This window comes from Littorina saxatilis, linkage group LG12 (genome assembly GCF_037325665.1).
Source record: "Littorina saxatilis isolate snail1 linkage group LG12, US_GU_Lsax_2.0, whole genome shotgun sequence".
NCBI lineage: Eukaryota > Metazoa > Mollusca > Gastropoda > Littorinimorpha > Littorinidae > Littorina > Littorina saxatilis.
This window is the reverse complement of record NC_090256.1, coordinates 21,701,590-21,720,398: the sequence shown is the minus strand read 5'-3', so window position 1 is coordinate 21,720,398 and position 18,809 is coordinate 21,701,590. Positions and strand designations below refer to the sequence as shown.

General features: G+C 38.5%; 1 protein-coding gene across 2 annotated transcripts in view; it reads left to right on the top strand.

The window, feature by feature from the left end:
• Positions 1-234: 234 nt before the first annotated feature.
• LOC138981503 (disintegrin and metalloproteinase domain-containing protein unc-71-like) overlaps positions 235-18,809 on the top strand; it is a 43,500-nt gene continuing 24,925 nt past the window's right edge. For both annotated transcript variants that reach the window (XM_070354445.1, XM_070354444.1), the window contains exons 1-10: positions 235-860; positions 10,304-10,455; positions 10,890-10,972; positions 12,508-12,574; positions 12,995-13,077; positions 13,945-14,008; positions 15,223-15,277; positions 16,512-16,597; positions 17,344-17,412; positions 17,746-17,817. In XM_070354445.1, coding sequence (XP_070210546.1) covers positions 779-860; positions 10,304-10,455; positions 10,890-10,972; positions 12,508-12,574; positions 12,995-13,077; positions 13,945-14,008; positions 15,223-15,277; positions 16,512-16,597; positions 17,344-17,412; positions 17,746-17,817 — 813 coding nt within the window. In that variant the 5' untranslated portion in view covers positions 235-778. The remainder of the gene's footprint in view (positions 861-10,303; positions 10,456-10,889; positions 10,973-12,507; positions 12,575-12,994; positions 13,078-13,944; positions 14,009-15,222; positions 15,278-16,511; positions 16,598-17,343; positions 17,413-17,745; positions 17,818-18,809) is intronic.

Genomic DNA, 18,809 nt, shown 5'->3' with positions numbered 1-18,809 from the left:
TGTGTCTGTACCTTTTTTTCTGATTTGGGCAATGGATACCTGTAGTTATTAGGATACTCACATGAAATAATGAGCGGTCCCTTCAAACTGCACATACAAACCCCTCCCCCAACATTATTTTTTTTCAAAAAACAAGCAAACAAATAAACAAACATGCATTTTTATTTATTCTCACTGGATTTAGTGGTTTTTGTTAATCTAAAGTAGGTGGTGAGAGACAAGCTCGGGATCTCTTTATATAGTTCACAGACTAGACCTCAAGGTCCATGGCAGGACAAGACAAAAGAAAAGAAGAGAAGAATAAACATTTTATGAATGCATAAATACCTTTGGTATTTTTTTATTTGGTTGATTTTTATTTTGTTTTTAGTCAAAAGTGTTACTCCGCGGAGCCGTTTCGTAGTTGATGTGTATGTTTTGTTATGTGCCTGTGCGTGTGTTTGCTTGTGTGTTAATTTGTTTGCTTGTTTGTTAATTTTGTGTGTGCGTGTTTCTTTACTTCTTTCTGACACCCCTCACCCGTCAAAAATACGTTTTAAATAGAAATGGGGGCGGGTTATTGATAAATTTTATTTAGAAGGGAAATAATCCTTTTTTGCCTATGCTAAACAGTGAAAGGGAGAGTTAGGTCCCCTTATTGGAAATTCGAAACCATCAGCCTAGCTCTGCAAAGGGAGTAACAAAAAATTATGGAGGATTGCGAAGGCACAACACAAAGAATGGTTCGGTGTTTTCAGTGAATTCCATCAACTATGCTGCTGATCGGATATATTCCTGAATGTGTTCTACAATGGGCTGGTACGGGAGAGTCATTTTTATTCTCTCCGCGTTGTTTGGAGCACAAGGAGCGGGCAGATTCGGTAAGAACTTCTCTGTTTTCTGGTTGTTTTCAGTAGTGCTGTGCAGAGAACTAGGCTGTTTCGCTGCAGGCGATATGTTGAAGGTTTGACTAGATGCTGTCGATAAACTGGCTTGTTTTTTTCGGGTTTACCCAGGCGGAAGCGTCTGGTAAGATGAGATAGTAAGAAGAGCGCTTTTGAAGTAAAATAAAAGCGATTGCATTGTCAAGAAAACATGTGGTGATCGGTGTGAATGAGTCATCTTTTGTCGCTGTGAACTGTGACAGACTTTATCGATTTTCTTGGCAAGCTGCTCCTAGAACGTACACTGTCAAGTGACGGAGACAGTGCACGATGCACAGGGCTGCAATCAAACGCATCCAGCAGCAGGGTCCTGGTTGCCTGTGTTTATGAAAGACGAAACATTGCATGAATGCATGTCTACCCCAAAATTAGGCTGAGAATAATTGTACTCGGTAGTCGTAGATCAAAGTTTGACTAGAGCAATTTACAGTTCTCAATATTCACAACACAAGTTTGCCATCAGTTTTAAGAGTTGAGATTTTTTTGCAGTTTGAACTGGACAATTAACATTAAAGCTATATGAGCCTGTGCCAAAAGGTGATCCTTGAAATGGGACATTCACATGCAAAATTCAGAATGCAAACAGAGCTTTGCAAATTTAATATAGTCATTTTGACTGTTTTAGGATTCTGTTTTTGACAGTTGAGAGATAACTGGTAGCATACCTTTTTGATAATGTCAGGACAAAGCTTGATATTTATGTGTGTCAACTGTGACGCAGGACACAGTACTATGCTTAATATTTTGTTCATAAAAAGTGTTAAATGGCTCAAAATCACATTTTTATACATACAGTATCCATTGTAAGTTAAGGTTATATATTGCTATTGCTCACATAGCTGAGACTGCTGGACTAAAAAAAAATGACGTAACCACTGTGTCTTCCGTTACGATTGACACATAACAGGTCAAAATTTTCTTCTCACAAACGCAAAAATAGTTTCAGAGCAAAAATTTAAGAAGCTATGTTGTATTTATGGCATTGTAAATGTTTTGGTATCCAAACTTAGTTGGATTTCTATTCTGATTACTGTACTAAGATACTCATATTTGTGTGTCACTCGTAACGAGACATGACATTTTGTTTCAAAGCATATTGTTCACTTATTTAAAAAAAAAGATGTAATTTGGGACAAAATTAGTAATAAGTAACTCATACTTATTGTTTGAATACAAAATGAGCCAGGAGAAACATACACAGGATGAGTTTTCAAATTTTGTGTGTCAACTGTAACATGTCCCGGAAGACATTAAAAATGTCCCGAACAATGAATAACTACTGTGACAAGACATCAATTGAGACACCACATTGAAATCTTTCTCAATTATCATTAGGCCAAAAAAAAAAAATTGTCTGTTTCTGGTCACCCGACCGACCCTAAATTTCAGCGCCGACCCTAAACTTTTTTTTTCCAAACTCAAAAAAAAAAATTTTTTTTGTGGTGGTAATTGGTAAAGGACAGGGTGAGAAAATGAACAACAAAAACGTGTGAAAACGAAAGTCCGCTGACGATTTGTAAATGTGTTGAGTGTCTTGTCTCTATGTATAGTGAATCCAGTCTCTTTGCGCGATTTTTAAAGTTAGTTTTATTGGTCTACATTTGGGGTAAAAAAAAAATGTAAAAAAATCCCTACCTACCGACCCTATTTTTTTTAGCCATGTTACCAGAAACAGACAAATTTTTTTTTTGGCCTTAAGAATACCAACCACAGGAACTGTGCAAAAGGGGAAGCAAGACACATGCTGCTTTGGGTGATTTTTAGACTTTTGTGTGTCAATCGTAACGGCTCTGTAAAGAGGACACAGTACAAATATTTTATTTTGTAGCCTAAGGCCAAAAAAAAAATAGGTGTGGTTACGGTAACATAGCCAAAAAAAATAAGGTAGGTATGTAGGCAATCACTTTTTTTTTTAAAACTTTTTTTTCTAATGTGTACAAATTAAACCTACTTGACAGGGAAATAAGTGTGCGACTCGGGCGCTTTCGCTTTCATTGCGTTTTTTGCACTCGTTTTTTTTGTTTTGTTTTTTTGACAAATGTAATAAAAAGTTATAGGATCGGCCCCTAAAAATAGGGTAGGTCGGGTTACCGTAACCACACCTTTTTTTTTTTTAGGCCTAAAATAACTACATGCCTTTCAACTAAGTTTTGTTCAGGCAGGTGTGAATAAAAGCTATCATTTTAAACTAATTCAAAAGAGAGGAAACACATTGTGAATTTTATAAGGAAATGGTCAATCGTAACGAAAAGACACAGTAAATTTTGAGTAATTATAAAATATTTGAAATTTATAAAATAAGAGTGTACAAATGACATCTGAGTTTTTCTTTTGTCATGAGGCTTCAATGTAAATTAATGCTCTTTTCTTGATGTTAATGTACTGAAAGCTATCAAATGAATATATATAATTAAATAAGAAAATTGCAGTCTTGAATTGAGAAATTTAGGACATGAACCGTTACAGTTGACACCCCACTTTTAAAACTCAAATTTTTCATAAATTTATATATTCAAACATGTTTTGGGTGCAAACTCATTTGAGCAAATCCTCATTATACACTCATAGAAATACAATCAAGAAATTTAATTTCCAATGAGCATACATGCTCTTTCAAAACAATGAAGTAGCTATGTCATAATGTGTCAAATGTCCCACTTTGAAAGTGTCGGATTTTGTCATTTTGGGACATTCTAATAACCTTTTCAAGACCTTCCAATTGATAAAAACTGATGAAATTATCTGTAAGTACCTATCTCTCTGAAGGGTTTACTTTAAGAAGGAGTGGTGCTATTAGTAACTTGCTGCTTTCATAAAGAGAAATTATTCGTGAAACTGAAAGGTAGGTATCTTCTTGCTGACCACGTTTTGGCACAGGCTCATATATATTGCACAGCTCTGTCTATTGTAATGTATTTTGTAAAGTAAGAAGTGTAACAGCTTGTAAGTGTAACTAAAGTTATAAAGTTCTGTAAGGGGTACCCCGCCTCCCCCAAAAAATCAAGAACAACATAAACAAACCCACACACAACAACTAAAGGCTAAAAAACACAAATGAAAATCCCCGAAACCCCTCCTAAAAGTAAAAATTAATGTTTAATTTTTATGAATTGCTTTTCATGAACTTATTCATATTATTACGGTTCATAACAATTAACACACTCAGAGTCAGACTCATGTCTTTTTACGATTTTTTTTATTGTTGATTGCGTGATAGAAGTTGAGGGGAGTTGCTCATCTGTATAAGTATAACTATAACCCAACTTACAATCGCATTTGAATCGTTTGTAATTGTACCTTAATTAGATACTCACAGGGCTTTTGTTGTGAAACGGTGTGTGTGTGTGAGAGAAAAACACAGTATAATACTCTGAGTCGATCAATTCATCAAACAGCCATCCCCATCCTAATTATTGATCATATACATGTATGTACACACTTTGCAAAGAATTATTCTTCTTTTAATTACCACTTTTAGTTTTACTAGTGCAGGCTCTAAATTTAATCATAATGAGTTAACTTAACAATAACATCAATTTATTTCTGAAGGTATTACTATTAGGGGATTTGGGGAGGTTTGCCAGAAAAAGGGATCTTGGGTGTAGTCATGAGTTAACCACTACCAAACTGCATTATTTCTTAGATTTGTGCAAATCGAAAAACAAAAAGACTGCCAATGTTCCAAATTTTAGAATAAAAAAACAAGAAAGGTAAGTTGTTGGAAGGTTTGTTATTAGACAACACAATACGTTACATTCACAGATCATTATTTCTGATGTATTTTTCTGTTTAATTAGTGTTTGCCAGTGCACTTAAAAGACCGCTGGGTCGAAATATTTGTGATTGTGAATAAATGTAACGTATTGTGTGGTCAATAACAAACGTTTCAACAACTTACCTTTCTTGTTTTTTTGATTCTTATAGATTTGTGCAGTTAAACAGATCACCTACCGTGGACAAGAGACTATCAAAGTATTATTATAAAAAAAAAGTATCATGACATGATGAATATTGTGCACACAGGAATATGTTATTTATTGTTGGTGAGAAAGTTGCAAAAAAAATTAAATACTGATGAGTTACACTTGCAGGTCTCTGGTAATGGCATGTTTGTTTAAAATGTTTCTTCGTGGATATATATGTCACTTTTTCACTCTTTGAGGGTTGTAGGGTGGTAGAGGTAAGCTTTTGCACAACAGTTGCCTCATGTATAGGACTCCAGGAGTGCCAGTTACAACTTACAGTACCACAAAGGATTACTGCGAATGCCATTCTCTTCTCCTCTGAGACACTTTCCTAATATATTTTTACTATTTTTATTTTTTTACCAGCACTGTTGGCAAGTGTTGGTTGGAAAAGTTGCAAAAGGTTAGCGGAAATGCTGTGTCCCTCAGGATGCAATTGGCTGTAACTAAAGTGTAAGTGTAAAACCAGATTATTGGAAGCCTTCGTGAGTTAAAAAACAAGTCGCGTAAGGCGAAAATACAACATTTAGTCAAGTCGCTGTCGAACTCACAGAATGAAACTGAACGCAACGCAACGCAGCAAGACCGTATACTCGTAGCATCGTCAGTCCACCGCGCACGGCAAAGGCAGTGAAATTGACAGGAAGAGCGGGGTAGTACTTGCGCTGAGAAGGATAGCACGCTTTTCTGTACCTCTCTTTGTTTTAACTTTCTGAGCGTGTTTTTAATCCAAACATATCATATCTATATGTTTTTGGAATCAGGAACCGACAAGGAATAAGATGAAAGTGTTTTTAAATTGATTTCACAAATTTAATTTTGATAATAATTTTTATATATTTAATTTTCAGAGCTTGTTTTTAATCCGAATATAAGATATTTATATGTTTTTGGAATCAGCAAATGATGGAGAATAAGATGAACGTAAATTTGGATCGTTTTAGAAAAAAATAATTTTTTTTACAATTTTCAGATTTTTAATGACCAAAGTCATTAATTAATTTTTAAGCCACCAAGCTGAAATGCAATACCGAAGTCCGGGCTTCGTCGAAGACTACTTGACCAAAATTTCAACCAATTTGGTTGAAAAATGAGAGCGTGACAGTGCCGCCTCAACTTTCACGAAAAGCCGGATATGACGTCATCAAAGACATTTATCAAAAAAAGAAAAAAAACGTTCGGGGATATCATACCCAGGAACTCTCATGTCAAATTTCATAAAGATCGGTCCAGTAGTTTGGTCTGAATCGCTCTACACGCACGCACGCACACACGCACGCACACACACACACACACACACATACACCACGACCCTCGTTTCGATTCCCCCTCGATGTTAAAACATTTAGTCAAAACTTGACTAAATGTAAAAAGCACTTCAATGGTTATTCAAAAGAGTAAAAGTAACGAAAACGAGTTAAACTAAAACAGTAAAAGAGAAGGAAAAAAAAGAATGAATGGATAATTGCTGGACTTCTTTTAGAAACTAGAAATACTATAGCAACAACTACTCACAGATAGACCTGAGTGTTCACTAACTTGAGTATTTTTTTTAGCTAGTGTGGGACTGACTATCTAATCAGAAAAATGTGAGAAAAAAAAGGAGAGGTGGCATACAATTAACAAATGAGCAGGCTTTGAACAGGAAAATAGGGCCATTCGTTATTTCTTGCCCTATTGTTTGGCCACGAGCCTGTTGCTTTCTTTCTAAAGCCCAGTTTCCCTTTGTGAGCTTGATCCATTCATTCCAACTGAAGTTACCCTCAGAAAAGCATGCACACACATAGATCTTGCTTTTGTTTGTTTTCCCATTGGGAAAGTTTTAAAGGTGTTTTTGTCTTACGGCAGCCAGTGAATCTATCTTTCCCTCTGAAGGGAGAGTGCAAGCAAACATTCTTTTGCCACTAGCACTACAAATAGGTGTAACAAGAACTGAGACAAAACGCAACAGGGGAGAAGAGGAATCTAGTGGAAAGTGAAGAGGCTGCAGACAGCTGTGGTGAAACTGATGAATTGTGTTTTGACACTGTCGCAAGTGTCTTCATCAACATTGCCATGTCTTATTAACCAGGGTATGCTAATGGGACTCACAGTCTATGGTAGTTGGGGTGTTACATCAACATTGGGATGTCTTATTAATAACCAGAGCATGCTGATGCCATGATGGCTCACACTGTCTAGGGTTGTAATGTAAAAAAAAAGATGTTACAAAGTTGGCATGCTATGATGCTTGAACATGTGGGAAAAAAGACCACTAACTAATAGTTGCTAAGTGTCTTCATCAACATCGCAGTGTTGTATTTGTGTGTTGTATTAGTCTATTCAGCAGTGTATAGCAATACCCGATTTTTAATGACCAAATTCATAAATTATTTTTTAAGCCACCAAGCTGAAATGCTATACCAAACACCGGCCTTCGTCGAAGATTGCTTTGCCAAAATTTCTATCAATTTGATTAAAAATGAGGTGTGTGACAGTGCCGCCTAAACTTTTACAAATAGCCGGATATGACGTCATCAAAGGTATTTATCGAAAAAATAAAAAAACCTGTCCGGGGATATCATTCCCAGGAACTCTCATGTCAAATTTCATAAAGATCGGTCCAGTAGTTTGAATCGCTCTACACAGACACACAGACACACATACACCACGACCCTCGTCTCGATTCCCCCTCTATGTTAAAACATTTAGTCAAAACTTGACTAAATGTAAAAAGACAAACTAAAGCAGAATCCATGGCTGAAGATGGTATTTTCCCAAGAGTCTACCTTACTGTTGCAGTGTCTTATTGGACACTGACAAGATAAGAGAAGCACAGCAAGTTTTTGGAGCTTTACTGTGTAACTTTGTAACTTTATGTAAGATAAACAACCCCATAATTTGTCTCCCATTTCATTTTTCATTTTCATTTTCATTACTTTATTGTCCCATCGCTGGGAAATTCGGGTCGCTTCCTCCCAGTGGAAAGCTAGCAGCAACGGAGTCGCGCTACCCAGGTGTCTGCGTGTGTTTAGGTGTATTCAGCCACCTGCACTTATGGCAGAATGACCAAGGTCTTTTACGTGCCATTGTGATGACACGGGGGTGGGACATGGCTTCCGTCTCTGGGTCTGCACATAAAGTTGACCCGTGTCCGTCCCGGCCCGAATTCGAACCTGCGACCTTTCGATCACAAGTCCAGTGCTCTACCAACTGAGCTCCCAGTCCCTAACAGAGCTAGAGGTGCATGTAAAAAGTCTCCCTGACTCTCTCTCTCTCTCTCTCTCGATCTCTCTCTCTCTGACTCTCTCTCTCTCTCTCTCTCTCTCTCTCTCTCTCTCCCTCTCTCTCTCTCTCTCTCTCTCTCTCTCTTAAAAAGTCTCCCTGACTCTATCTCTCTCTCTCTCTCTGAGTCTCTCTCTCTCTCTCTCTCTCTCTCTCCCTCTCTCTCTCTCTCTCTCTCAATTACCTCTCACTTACAGATAACCTTTGTAATTTAGGCACAAGAATATCCCTTTCTTTTTGACTCTCTGTCTGTGCCCTTCATTCCCTGCTCACTTCAACCAGACTTTCTTACAACACACACATTTTATGTTGTTTTAGTGTCTCTTCTGGGCATGGGGGCAGTAGGGGGTGGGGTGGGGGGAAATATCAGTCTATCATCTATGCCTCACACATTTGTGTATACATGTACACACACATTTTTATGTTGTTCAAGGGTCTCAGTGAGTTCTAGGCATCCGGGCAGTGGGGTGGGCTGGGGGAAATATCAGTATGCCCTCACACAACACACACGTTGTCACTATGTTGTTTTAGCTGAACTCTACTGAGGGATAGAGACCTTTATAGGATAAGGAGGGAGAAAATGATCAGTCTCAGAGGAAGACAGGGGTTCACAAGGTGGCTGTTGCCACATAAGTCATCCTGGGCTTGTGCACACACTCCCCCCTCCTGCTGTGCACCTCTCTCTGCTACAACCCTCAGGAACCACTGGCGCTTGAACTAACAGTGATGGCGCTAGTATTTTTTTAAACCAGTATGCTAACTTTGATGATGCAATTACAAACAGTCTTGAATAAAACGGTAGTCTGGTTATTGGAACCAGTAGCAGTCCAACTGATTTTGTTGTTTTGCCAGCAAAAAAAACCCAGGTAGTTTTAAAAATCAACCGGTAAGTCCATATATATATATCGGCAGCTATTTTTGTTCCGGTATTTTCTCATTTCAACCGGTAAAATACCATTACCTGTATTTATCGGTTAACACCAATACTGACTAAGTCCATTTTATTCTGAATTTATGGCAGTGCACTGACGCCTCATTTTGGGAAAAGTTAGTGTGCTATCTCAAGAAATAGCCCTGTGAAAGTGACCTCAGATAATGAGAGAAGGGTGATGATTTTCATATGTATACATGTTTAATTCAGTGTGACCACAACACTCATGTGGGGCTTAATCAGACTATTTCGGATTTTTCAGTTAGTTATGAGCCCTTGACAAGTTCTTAGAACACACAAAGAGTTATGATAATAATTAGCAAGTTCTGGTGCCTGTACTTGAACCATAATTTCCAGATGAGAGCATGCAAGTGGGGGGTAACTTGAGTGCTCTTCAGTCTGCAGCAAAGAATGTTTTATTTTCTTCTTCTTTCTGCCTCTGTTAGCATCTCACCACAGAGAGATTAGCGTTTTTAAAGGTGGAAGAGAAACAGACTGTGAAGAATAATAAAGTGTTGGATGTGGTCTGGATGAATTAATAAGCAGTTCCTGAAGAATTTGTATGCTCACATAGAATCGTTACAGAATGCTGCAGGCACTGCGTTTTTAATAATTTATATAATGTGCAAGCATTTTCTCAAATGAGTAGTCATTACTTTCATTGATTCAGAAAGAAAAACAACTAGTGCTTGCACAGTTGCACACATATACACGCACTCTATGCTTATTCGTGTTACCCTTGAGAAATAAAGAATTGTCATTCTCTCTCTCTCTGACTCTCTCTCTCTCTCTCCCTCTCCCTCTCCCTCTCTCTCTCTCTCTTACAAGTTGTAGAACTTCAAAGCCTTCTTTGTTTTTCTTTTACACACTTTTTAGAAAACGCAATTTGTAAGATGCAGGCAGAAGTTGTTGAGCTTGACAATGAAAATCAGCAAATTGGACATGTTGCTTTCAGTTTCATGATAGCACTAGCACTGAGAAATTTATGCTTGAGCCTGAGAGATCAAATTGTTGGCCTAAACTACAGTCGAGTTTTTTTCTTTTGTGTTCAAATAATTGAAAATTACTATTGGGCCAAGTCTCTGTCCTCAAGGGCTGGAGGTTCCTGCAATCCTGTAGGATGTGGGCTGCCTCTTGTTCTGCCTCTTCACAAGGGCACATGGGGGAGGGCACGGCACACACTCATGAGTTAGTGATCTATTTATGGTGGTGTGTTTCAGGGCGAGACCTAGGGGACCTTGTGCAGGACTATGACTACAACCGAGTTCTGCTGGAGAACATCCCGTCTCCCCACTATGTGGTCTTCCCCACCCAGCTCCGCAACAAGGTCACCTACCCCATCTCCACCAAGGAGCACAAAATCAGGCATCATGTGTGTACTTTTTTCAAGATTTTGTTGTTGTTTTGTCTTTGAAAACGTCATATCTGCCTTTTAAAGAAAGTTGAGGTGGCACTGTGGTGACCACATTTTTCAATAGTCCAGGCAGCACTGTGGTGACCACATTTTTCAATCTCATTACTTGATTTTTTATGTCAAACAATCTTTCACCCGGTCCTGATAATGGGATTGCATTTCAGCGTAGAAGTTTAGCTATTGAATAATAAATGTGTTCATTAAAATGAAAATTCTGATTAAAATTTTAAGTTTGTCTTGTCCGTTTGCTTGTGAACTTCTTGACATAATTTTACAATTCTGGTCCTGAATCTCTTTCTTTTTTTTGTTTAATGCTCACGCTTTTCTCAATTTTGATGTTCAAATTCTTATGAAATTAATTTTTTGATGAATTGGTTTGCTTTCACTTTCAGGGTACACATGAGCACATGAAGAATGTTGTGATCCAGATGAAACTGAATGAGAACAAGATCAGAATCAAACTGGAGCGTAATGAGTAAGTGTTCCAACTAAGAGAGTTACACAGAGAATAACATACATTAAGATGTATCTGTGTATTTCATGTCTGCTTTTTCATAAAGTTCCGTCTGGACAGTTTAAGTGAGCATAAATTGAACAGTGGATAATGTTTGTGTCTGTGTGTGCATAATAAATCTGCACCTGATTTTTTTAGGCTGACTCAAACCTTATGTTATTTAAATTAAAGCATGAAATCAATAACTATTGGGTTAGTTTATGCTTGTTAATGTTAGTGCTTATGCCAGGTTAGTTTGTTAGTTTATAATATGCTTGTTAGTATTGTTTACATAACCTGGTACTGTAGTACTTGTGGTAGGCTACATTACTTGTTGCTAGTTGTTTATCTTTTGGATACATGACGTGCTATCAATATCCCCCCTTGAGTACAGTGATACATTGGTTTATTATTCTGTTGTTACCTTGTAAATGGTTGGAATTTAAATGCAGAGTAGCTCCAACAACAGATATATAATATACATACGACTTGACTTTACCACAATGGGTTAAGCTTTGTGTGAAGTTTTCCTATGCTACGGTCACACAGTTAACGGGCGTAGTGGCGTGGTGGTCTCCTAATTGGGAGGTCGTGAGTTCGAATCCCGGTCGCTGTGGCCTGGTGGGTTAAGAGTGGAGATTTTTTCGATCTCCAAGGTCAACCTTATGTGCAAACCTGCTAGTGATTTTAACCCCCTTTGTGTGTACATGCAAGCACAAGACCAAGTGCGCACAGAAAAGATCCTGTAATCCATGTCAGAGTTCGGTGGGTTATAGAAACACGAAAATACCCAGCATGCCTCCTCCGAAATCGGCGTATGCTGCCTGCAGGGCGGGGTAAAAACGGTCATACACATAAAATTCCACTCGTGCTAAAAACATGAGTGAACGTGGGAGTCTAAGCCCATGAACGAAGAAGAAGAAGAAGAGGAAGGTCACACAGTTGACAGTAGCGGTTCAATCATAGGATTTGTTTATTACTGGACAATTGCCCATTGACTCGCAAGCTGCAGCCGGTCACACAGCAAAACAATACACTGGCTGCGCGAGAGCAACAGATTTTTGGAGAAGCTGCTTCTGCTAATGTTCAAACATCGCTCTCACCCTTCCTAAAAATACTTTAAAGCATTAGGTCTTAATGAGAAAGTAATTATGCAGACAGTTACATCTGATGGTTCTCGACCATGGTACACACCAAAAATGTCTCCTTCGTACCTGAGTAAGAAGCTGTTCTTCCGAAACCCTTTGAATTGACGAGGAGACGCTGTTCCCTGCTGTCCTCCATTTTTTCGAAGGCTGTAATGGTGTTCTGATTGGTTCTCATCTGCGATTGACTCACTGGAATAGAGCAAGTTCTATTCCCGGAAGCTACAAGAGAAACGCTTGCGAGTGACTCGTAGCTCAATCGAAGTTCAATCTTACGTGAAAATCGGCCTGTGTGACCGGGCAAATTGTTGGGTATGACCGGTCCTCTTAGTGAGTAAAAAGTGTGTTTCATTTTGTGTGTGTGTGTTGCAGTGCCCTTTTGTCTTCTGGTATCATGGTCAAGCACTTCACTGAGAGCAACCAGCAGGTCATACAGAAGGTAGGATTTTTGTATCTTAATTTCTTCTTCCTTTTTTCATGATTTTTCTCATTGAATTCTTAGAAATATTATTTTTCATTTTCAATCAGTGGACATCTTTACTTTGTGTTTTTGTTGAGTTCAGCATTTTAGAAAAATATATTTTAATTTGACTCCCGTTAATGACTGACGAAATGGTATTCCATGTCAAAAAATGCATTACAGTAGTTGATGTTTCCTGTTCCAGTTACAGAATGCAGTGCATTAGATTTGCAGTTTTTGTTAAACTTGCATTAGTTTCACTGCACTTTCAAAGAAAATATTTCTTAATCTCTAACTCTTAAGTCATGAAATCAAAAAGAAGGCAATGGGGATACACATTACAATACCTCCTCTTCATTTTCTGGTGGATTTGTTCAGTTAAAAGTGTTTTCTTTGCAGACGGTGGAACACTGCTACTACCATGGACACGTGAAGAAGGATGAGTGGTCAAGTGTTGCTGTCAGTACCTGCCATGGAATACGGTGAGTAAAGCAGATATCTATGGCCACAAGTTTTATTATTTATACGTTTTAGGATTGTGATAGAAGTGCAATGCGTTGGTTACATCTCTTACCAGCAACTCATGTGTGTGAGTGTGCGAGTGTGTGCATGTGTGGGTGTGTGTGCGTGTGTGTGTGTGTACTATGGATGTTGACGGACGTGCCTGTCTGGAGTACTTTGGGTGTTCTTACTGTGTATGTTTTTATTGTTGTTTTTATTTTTATGGTTGTTGTCATATGTTGTTTGGTTGTTTTAAGAGCAGATCAACCACACTTTTCCATCCATTCTTTTTAATTGTGTGGACAATAAATGATCTTATGTCTTATGTCTTACATGTATAGTCTCCTCTGCATAAACTGGAAGGAGTTTCATCATGATTTTCAAATCACAAGATCTTGGCCATTTTTGAAAAAATAATAATTAGGAAAGTACAGTACATGTAGCACCTGTGATGAAAGCCAAAAGAGTCCCTACATTGCAGGTGGTCTGTCACGACAGGAATATTTTGGTACAGATAATAGACAGAGGGACTACAGCAGGTGTCCTTTCATGTAAGGTGTCCTCTCATCGGAGGGGCCTCACATCACCGATACAGCTCTATGCCAAAAAGCTTTTTTGTTTGTTTAATATTCTTGAATCATAATGTTGCCACTAACTCTATTCAGTTGTGTTTTGTAAATGTCTATGTATCAGTGTATTATGTCTTGCCACACACATGCCAAATTTCCTTGTATTGATGAGGACAATAAAACTTCTTGTATCTTGTATAGAGTTTGTAGAATGTACTTTTTGTTTGGAATACTTGATTTCAATTTTTTAGTTAACCATGCAAGCATTTGTGCTTTCAGGGGAGTGATTCAGATGCACAATGAGACCTTCATCATACAGCCCCTTATTGGGGGAGGAGAAGGGGTAAGTGAATACGCAATGTTTAGAAAAAAACTCTGTTGGGTTATTATAAGTTGTGGAAGAGTAGCTTTTCCTTGGAAACACTGCAGCACTATAACCAAGTCAAGCAATTGACTTGACATCCCAGTAAAAATAAGCGCCCATCTGTGTTCTCTGCACTGTCAGCTGAATACTATGCTCTTTTAGTTGGAAAGTATGCACATCAGAGCTGACTATTTAATGTTGATGTGATCACGTGTCTCAGTGCACAGATCGTTGGCCTGCAATGTTTAATGGGTTAATTTACCTCAGCGTTTCCAAATGCAACTCCTATTCTTATAACCAATAAAACAAGAGGCGAAGCCTTCAAGGCTCCCGTAAGAAATCGACAAATAGTAACACAAACTAAATCACTCCGTCACACATACACACACACAGTAAGCATAGACACGGTGCAAGAGTGGGAGACGCTAGATCTGTCTGTCTGTAGCCTACTTACGAGTTACGGGGACACGACTGCCACTGAGATCGACACTGCCCTTTCGACAGCGCTTCCTCGCGCAGACACTGAAAACACGCTGTGCAGATCAACCTGTAGGAAATCTCCGTTGGTATCTTCTTTATCTATTTTTTCTGGAGCCGCTACGAACCGAACAATGTGAAATCGTCTTCCCCGAATCGGCGAATGCAGCTCGGTTAGAACTGAGAAGTGAATCTATACCACAATCCTTCACGCAATCTGACCTAACCTTGACCCCTGACCTGATCTACATACCACACACAACACAAATCAGTCACCTGTTTTTACCCCCCCAAAACCCACCACCACCCGTTTTCTTTGGATACACACTTTATCTACATACGTGCCGACGAAATGTTGATCATTGCTTCAATACTTTGAAGCTGTTGCTTGGATAATAACCCGGTAAAATTAGTATTTCGGTGTTCAGTCAAATGTTAAAGTTTCTATCACACACGCACACACGCACGCACGCACAGACAGACAAAAGTTAGCATCGCATAGGCTACACTTACGTGAGCCAAAAACCGGAAAGAGTTATTTCCAGTTTGTCGGTGGGGGGGGGGGGGGGGGGGATGTTTTGGGGAGACAGAATGAGAATGCTTAGAAGCTGTTTCGTGTGTGTGTGTGTGTGTTTTCAGCCTTTAATTAGTTATTTGTTTTTCCAATTTATTTATGCTTTAATAATGCTTATATTAGTAAACATTTTATCTTTCAGTTCGATCACCCGCATGTGCTGTACAAGGCAACAGTGTCGGAGAAAGAGAAGTGTGGTAAGTGGGCTACCCAGCTATACCCAGTTTACCATTTTGATTAAACTAGCTTGACCCACTCCTAGTTAAATAGCATTGCATTTGCTTTGCCTGTTGCTATTTGTTTGTGGCTTTATGTCCATGCTGTTGAACATTACAATATAAACAAGTCGCGTAAGGCGAAATTACTACATTTAGTCAAGCTGTGGAACTCACAGAATGAAACTGAACGCACTGCATTTTTTCACAATGACCGTGGTTCGCCGCTCGTGAAAAACGCAGTGAAACTGACGAGCCTGTTTAGCGCGGTAGTGGTTTCGCTGTGCTGCATAGCACGCTTTTCTGTACCTCTCTTCGTTATAACTTTCTGAGCGTGTTTTTAATCCAAACATATCATATCTATATGTTTTTGGAATCAGGAACCGACAAGGAATAAGATGAAATTGTTTTTAAATCGATTTCGGAAATTTAATTTTGATCATAATTTTTATATTTTTAATTTACAGAGCTTGTGTTTAATCCGAATATAACATATTTATATGTTTTTGGAATCAGACAATGATGAAGAATAAGATGAACGTAATTTTGAATCGTTTTATATTAAAAAAAAATTAATTACAATTTTCAGATTTTTAATGACCAAAGCCATTAATTAATTTTTAAGCCACCAAGCTGAAATGCAATACCAAAGTCTGGCCTTCGTCGAAGATTGCTTTTCAAAAATTTCAATCAATTTGATTGAAAAATGAGGGCGTGACAGTGCCGCCTCAACTTTTACAAAAAGCCGGATATGACGTCATCAAAGACAATTATCGAAAAAAAACGTCTGGGGATATCATACCCAGGAACTCTCATGTAAAATTTCATAAAGATCGGTCCAGTAGTTTACTCTGAATCGCTCTACACACACACACACACGCACACACACACATACAACACGACCCTCGTCTCGATTCCCCCTCTATGTTAAAACATTTAGTCAAAACTTGACTAAATGTAAAAAGAGAGAGACAATGACAATAACAATTCTTTATTTTCCAAGGGTTACAAGAATAAGCATGGAGAGAGAGACAGACCGACGGACACAGACACAGACAGACAGACAGACAAAGGATGTATGAAACAAATTTAATTATATGAGGAGGTTGACCTAGCAGTCTCTGAAATGGACACAAACAAATACAAATGAGATGCTGTTAGCAGTCTGTCTGTTTCCGACTTCTTTTTAACTTGTCTTTTAACTGTGAATGTGCAGGTAACTCTGCTGGCCTGTGGCTGCCCTTCCATGAGCTGCACAAAGGGGAGTTCATCAAAAGACTCAAGTTTCTCAAAGCACAAAGAGTAAGTGAACTTGGTCTTTAAATTCAGTGCATCATTTTGGTGCATATCATGAAGTGTCAGTCTAAAGAATTTTGTTTTTTAATTTTATTTAAGTTTACTATTGTACCATTTTATGTTGGAATGTTTATACATGTAAAAGAAAAGAAAACAAAACAAAACAAAATAATGGATTTTTTTTAGTTGCACTTGTGCATACTTTCTGTAGTTTCTACTTTTGCAACTCTACACTTTGGAGAGTATAACACATGCACAGTGACCAATTCGGACTTTATAGCATATATATGTGACCCTCCACCACGGCATGAGTCGCATGTCACATTTGCATGATTTTCATATTTTTACATTTTCCTAAAGAGTTTTTTCTATCCAGTGGTGAAACCCGTTTTAGAAAAGAGCGAAAACTGTTTGAGTTATAAGCCTGTGACTAAGGTGATCCTCACGCTGTTACCAGACACTCTCCGGACTTATATCAAGTCTAGCGCAGAATCGCGCGAGGTGACATGCGACTCATTTCGTGGTGGAGGGTCACATATGTTCAATATGTGTTGCTCCCTCAAGCATACACACAATGGACACAAGATAGTAGACTTTTAACATTTTAATCAAGATCCAGCTGTTTTTGTTTGTTTGTTTGTTGTCTAATTTCCATTCCATTTCTGCTGGAAGATCTGCTTGTTTTATTTGCTTACTTGCAAAAAAGGAGTGAGATTGTGTGATAGCATTGGACGGTGTTCTTCTAATTTCAGGATGATTTAGGAATTGATCGCAACCAGCCACAGATTCTCAGATTGGGCCTAGTGTTGGATAAGTTCATGGTGAGTTGTTTATTTCCAGATGCTTAAAACTGACTTGTAAATTAAGTGAATGATAGAGGTAAGCTGTGTGTGTGTGTGTGTGTGTGTGTGTGTGTGTGTGTGTGTGTGTGTGTGTGTGTGTGTGTGTGTGTGTGTGTGTGTGTGTGTGTGTGTGTGTGTGCAATTGTTTATATGTGTGTGTGACTGTGTGTGTAAGTACATGTGTATGTGGAGCTTTTTATCTGTTTGTCGTAATAACATGGCAGCAGGATTGTTCGCTTCTTTTTTTCCCCCATTTCATCCTTGTGTTGGTATTTTTTATCGGTCATAATTTATGCCATCTTCTTGTTTCAGTACATGGGATTAAACTTCAGTCAACAGCTTGTGACACGCTATGCCTTAGAAATTGCCAACGTAGTTAATATGGTAAGTGTTTCAATTTTCAAGTCTGTACGAAATGAAATTTTAACAGTGGAACAGGTGTGATTCAGTCAATTTCACCAGTGAAGATGATTTGCTCTTTAGCATTGACTGATGACAATAACGAACACTTTAATGTCCATTAAAATTAATACATTAAAATGGGATATTTTCTTTGACACATCCTTGACCTGCTTTCCAACTCCAGCTTTCAGTTCATCAAATGCATAAACATGCTTATTATTTCTTTTTGAACACTGGGGGCTTTTTTTTCCTTCGATGAGAAAACCGTGGCCAAATAATTTACAATGATGGCTTCTGAGACTGAGGCTGGTCCTTGATATGATTGTAGGTTTTTGATGAGCATGTCCTGTTATAATTTTTTCCCCTTACACTATACTGTGGAACCCCCCCTTTTAAAACCACCAAAAACCTGAGAAAAACATGTCTTAAAAAGGAGGGAGTCTGAAATTTGAGGTAAATTTACAAAGTTTTTGAACAGAATGTCTAGGGCGGGGATGTAGCTCAGTCGGTAGTGCACTGGATTTGTATCCAGTAGGCCGCTGTCAGCGTGAGTTCGTCCCCACGTTCGGCGAGAGATTTATTTCTCAGAGTCAACTTTGTGTGCAGACTCTCCTCGGTGTCCGAACACCCCCGTGTGTACACGCAAGCACAAGTCCAAGTGTGCACGAAAAAGATCCTGTAATCCATGTCAGAGTTCGGTGGGTTATGGAAACACGAAAATACCCAGCATGCTTCCTCCGAAAACGGCGTATGGCTGCCTAAATGGCGGGGTAAAAAACGGTCATACACGTAAAATTCCACTCGTGCAAAAAAACCACGAGTGTACGTGGGAGTTTCAGCCCACGAACACAGAAGAAGAAAGAAGAACAGAATGTCTGAAAAATCAAGGTCTTAAAAAGGAGGGTATCTGAAATTGGGGGGTCTTAAAGGGGGGTTTCAGTTTAATGGAAAAAAAGAAAGATTCATGTCGCTCA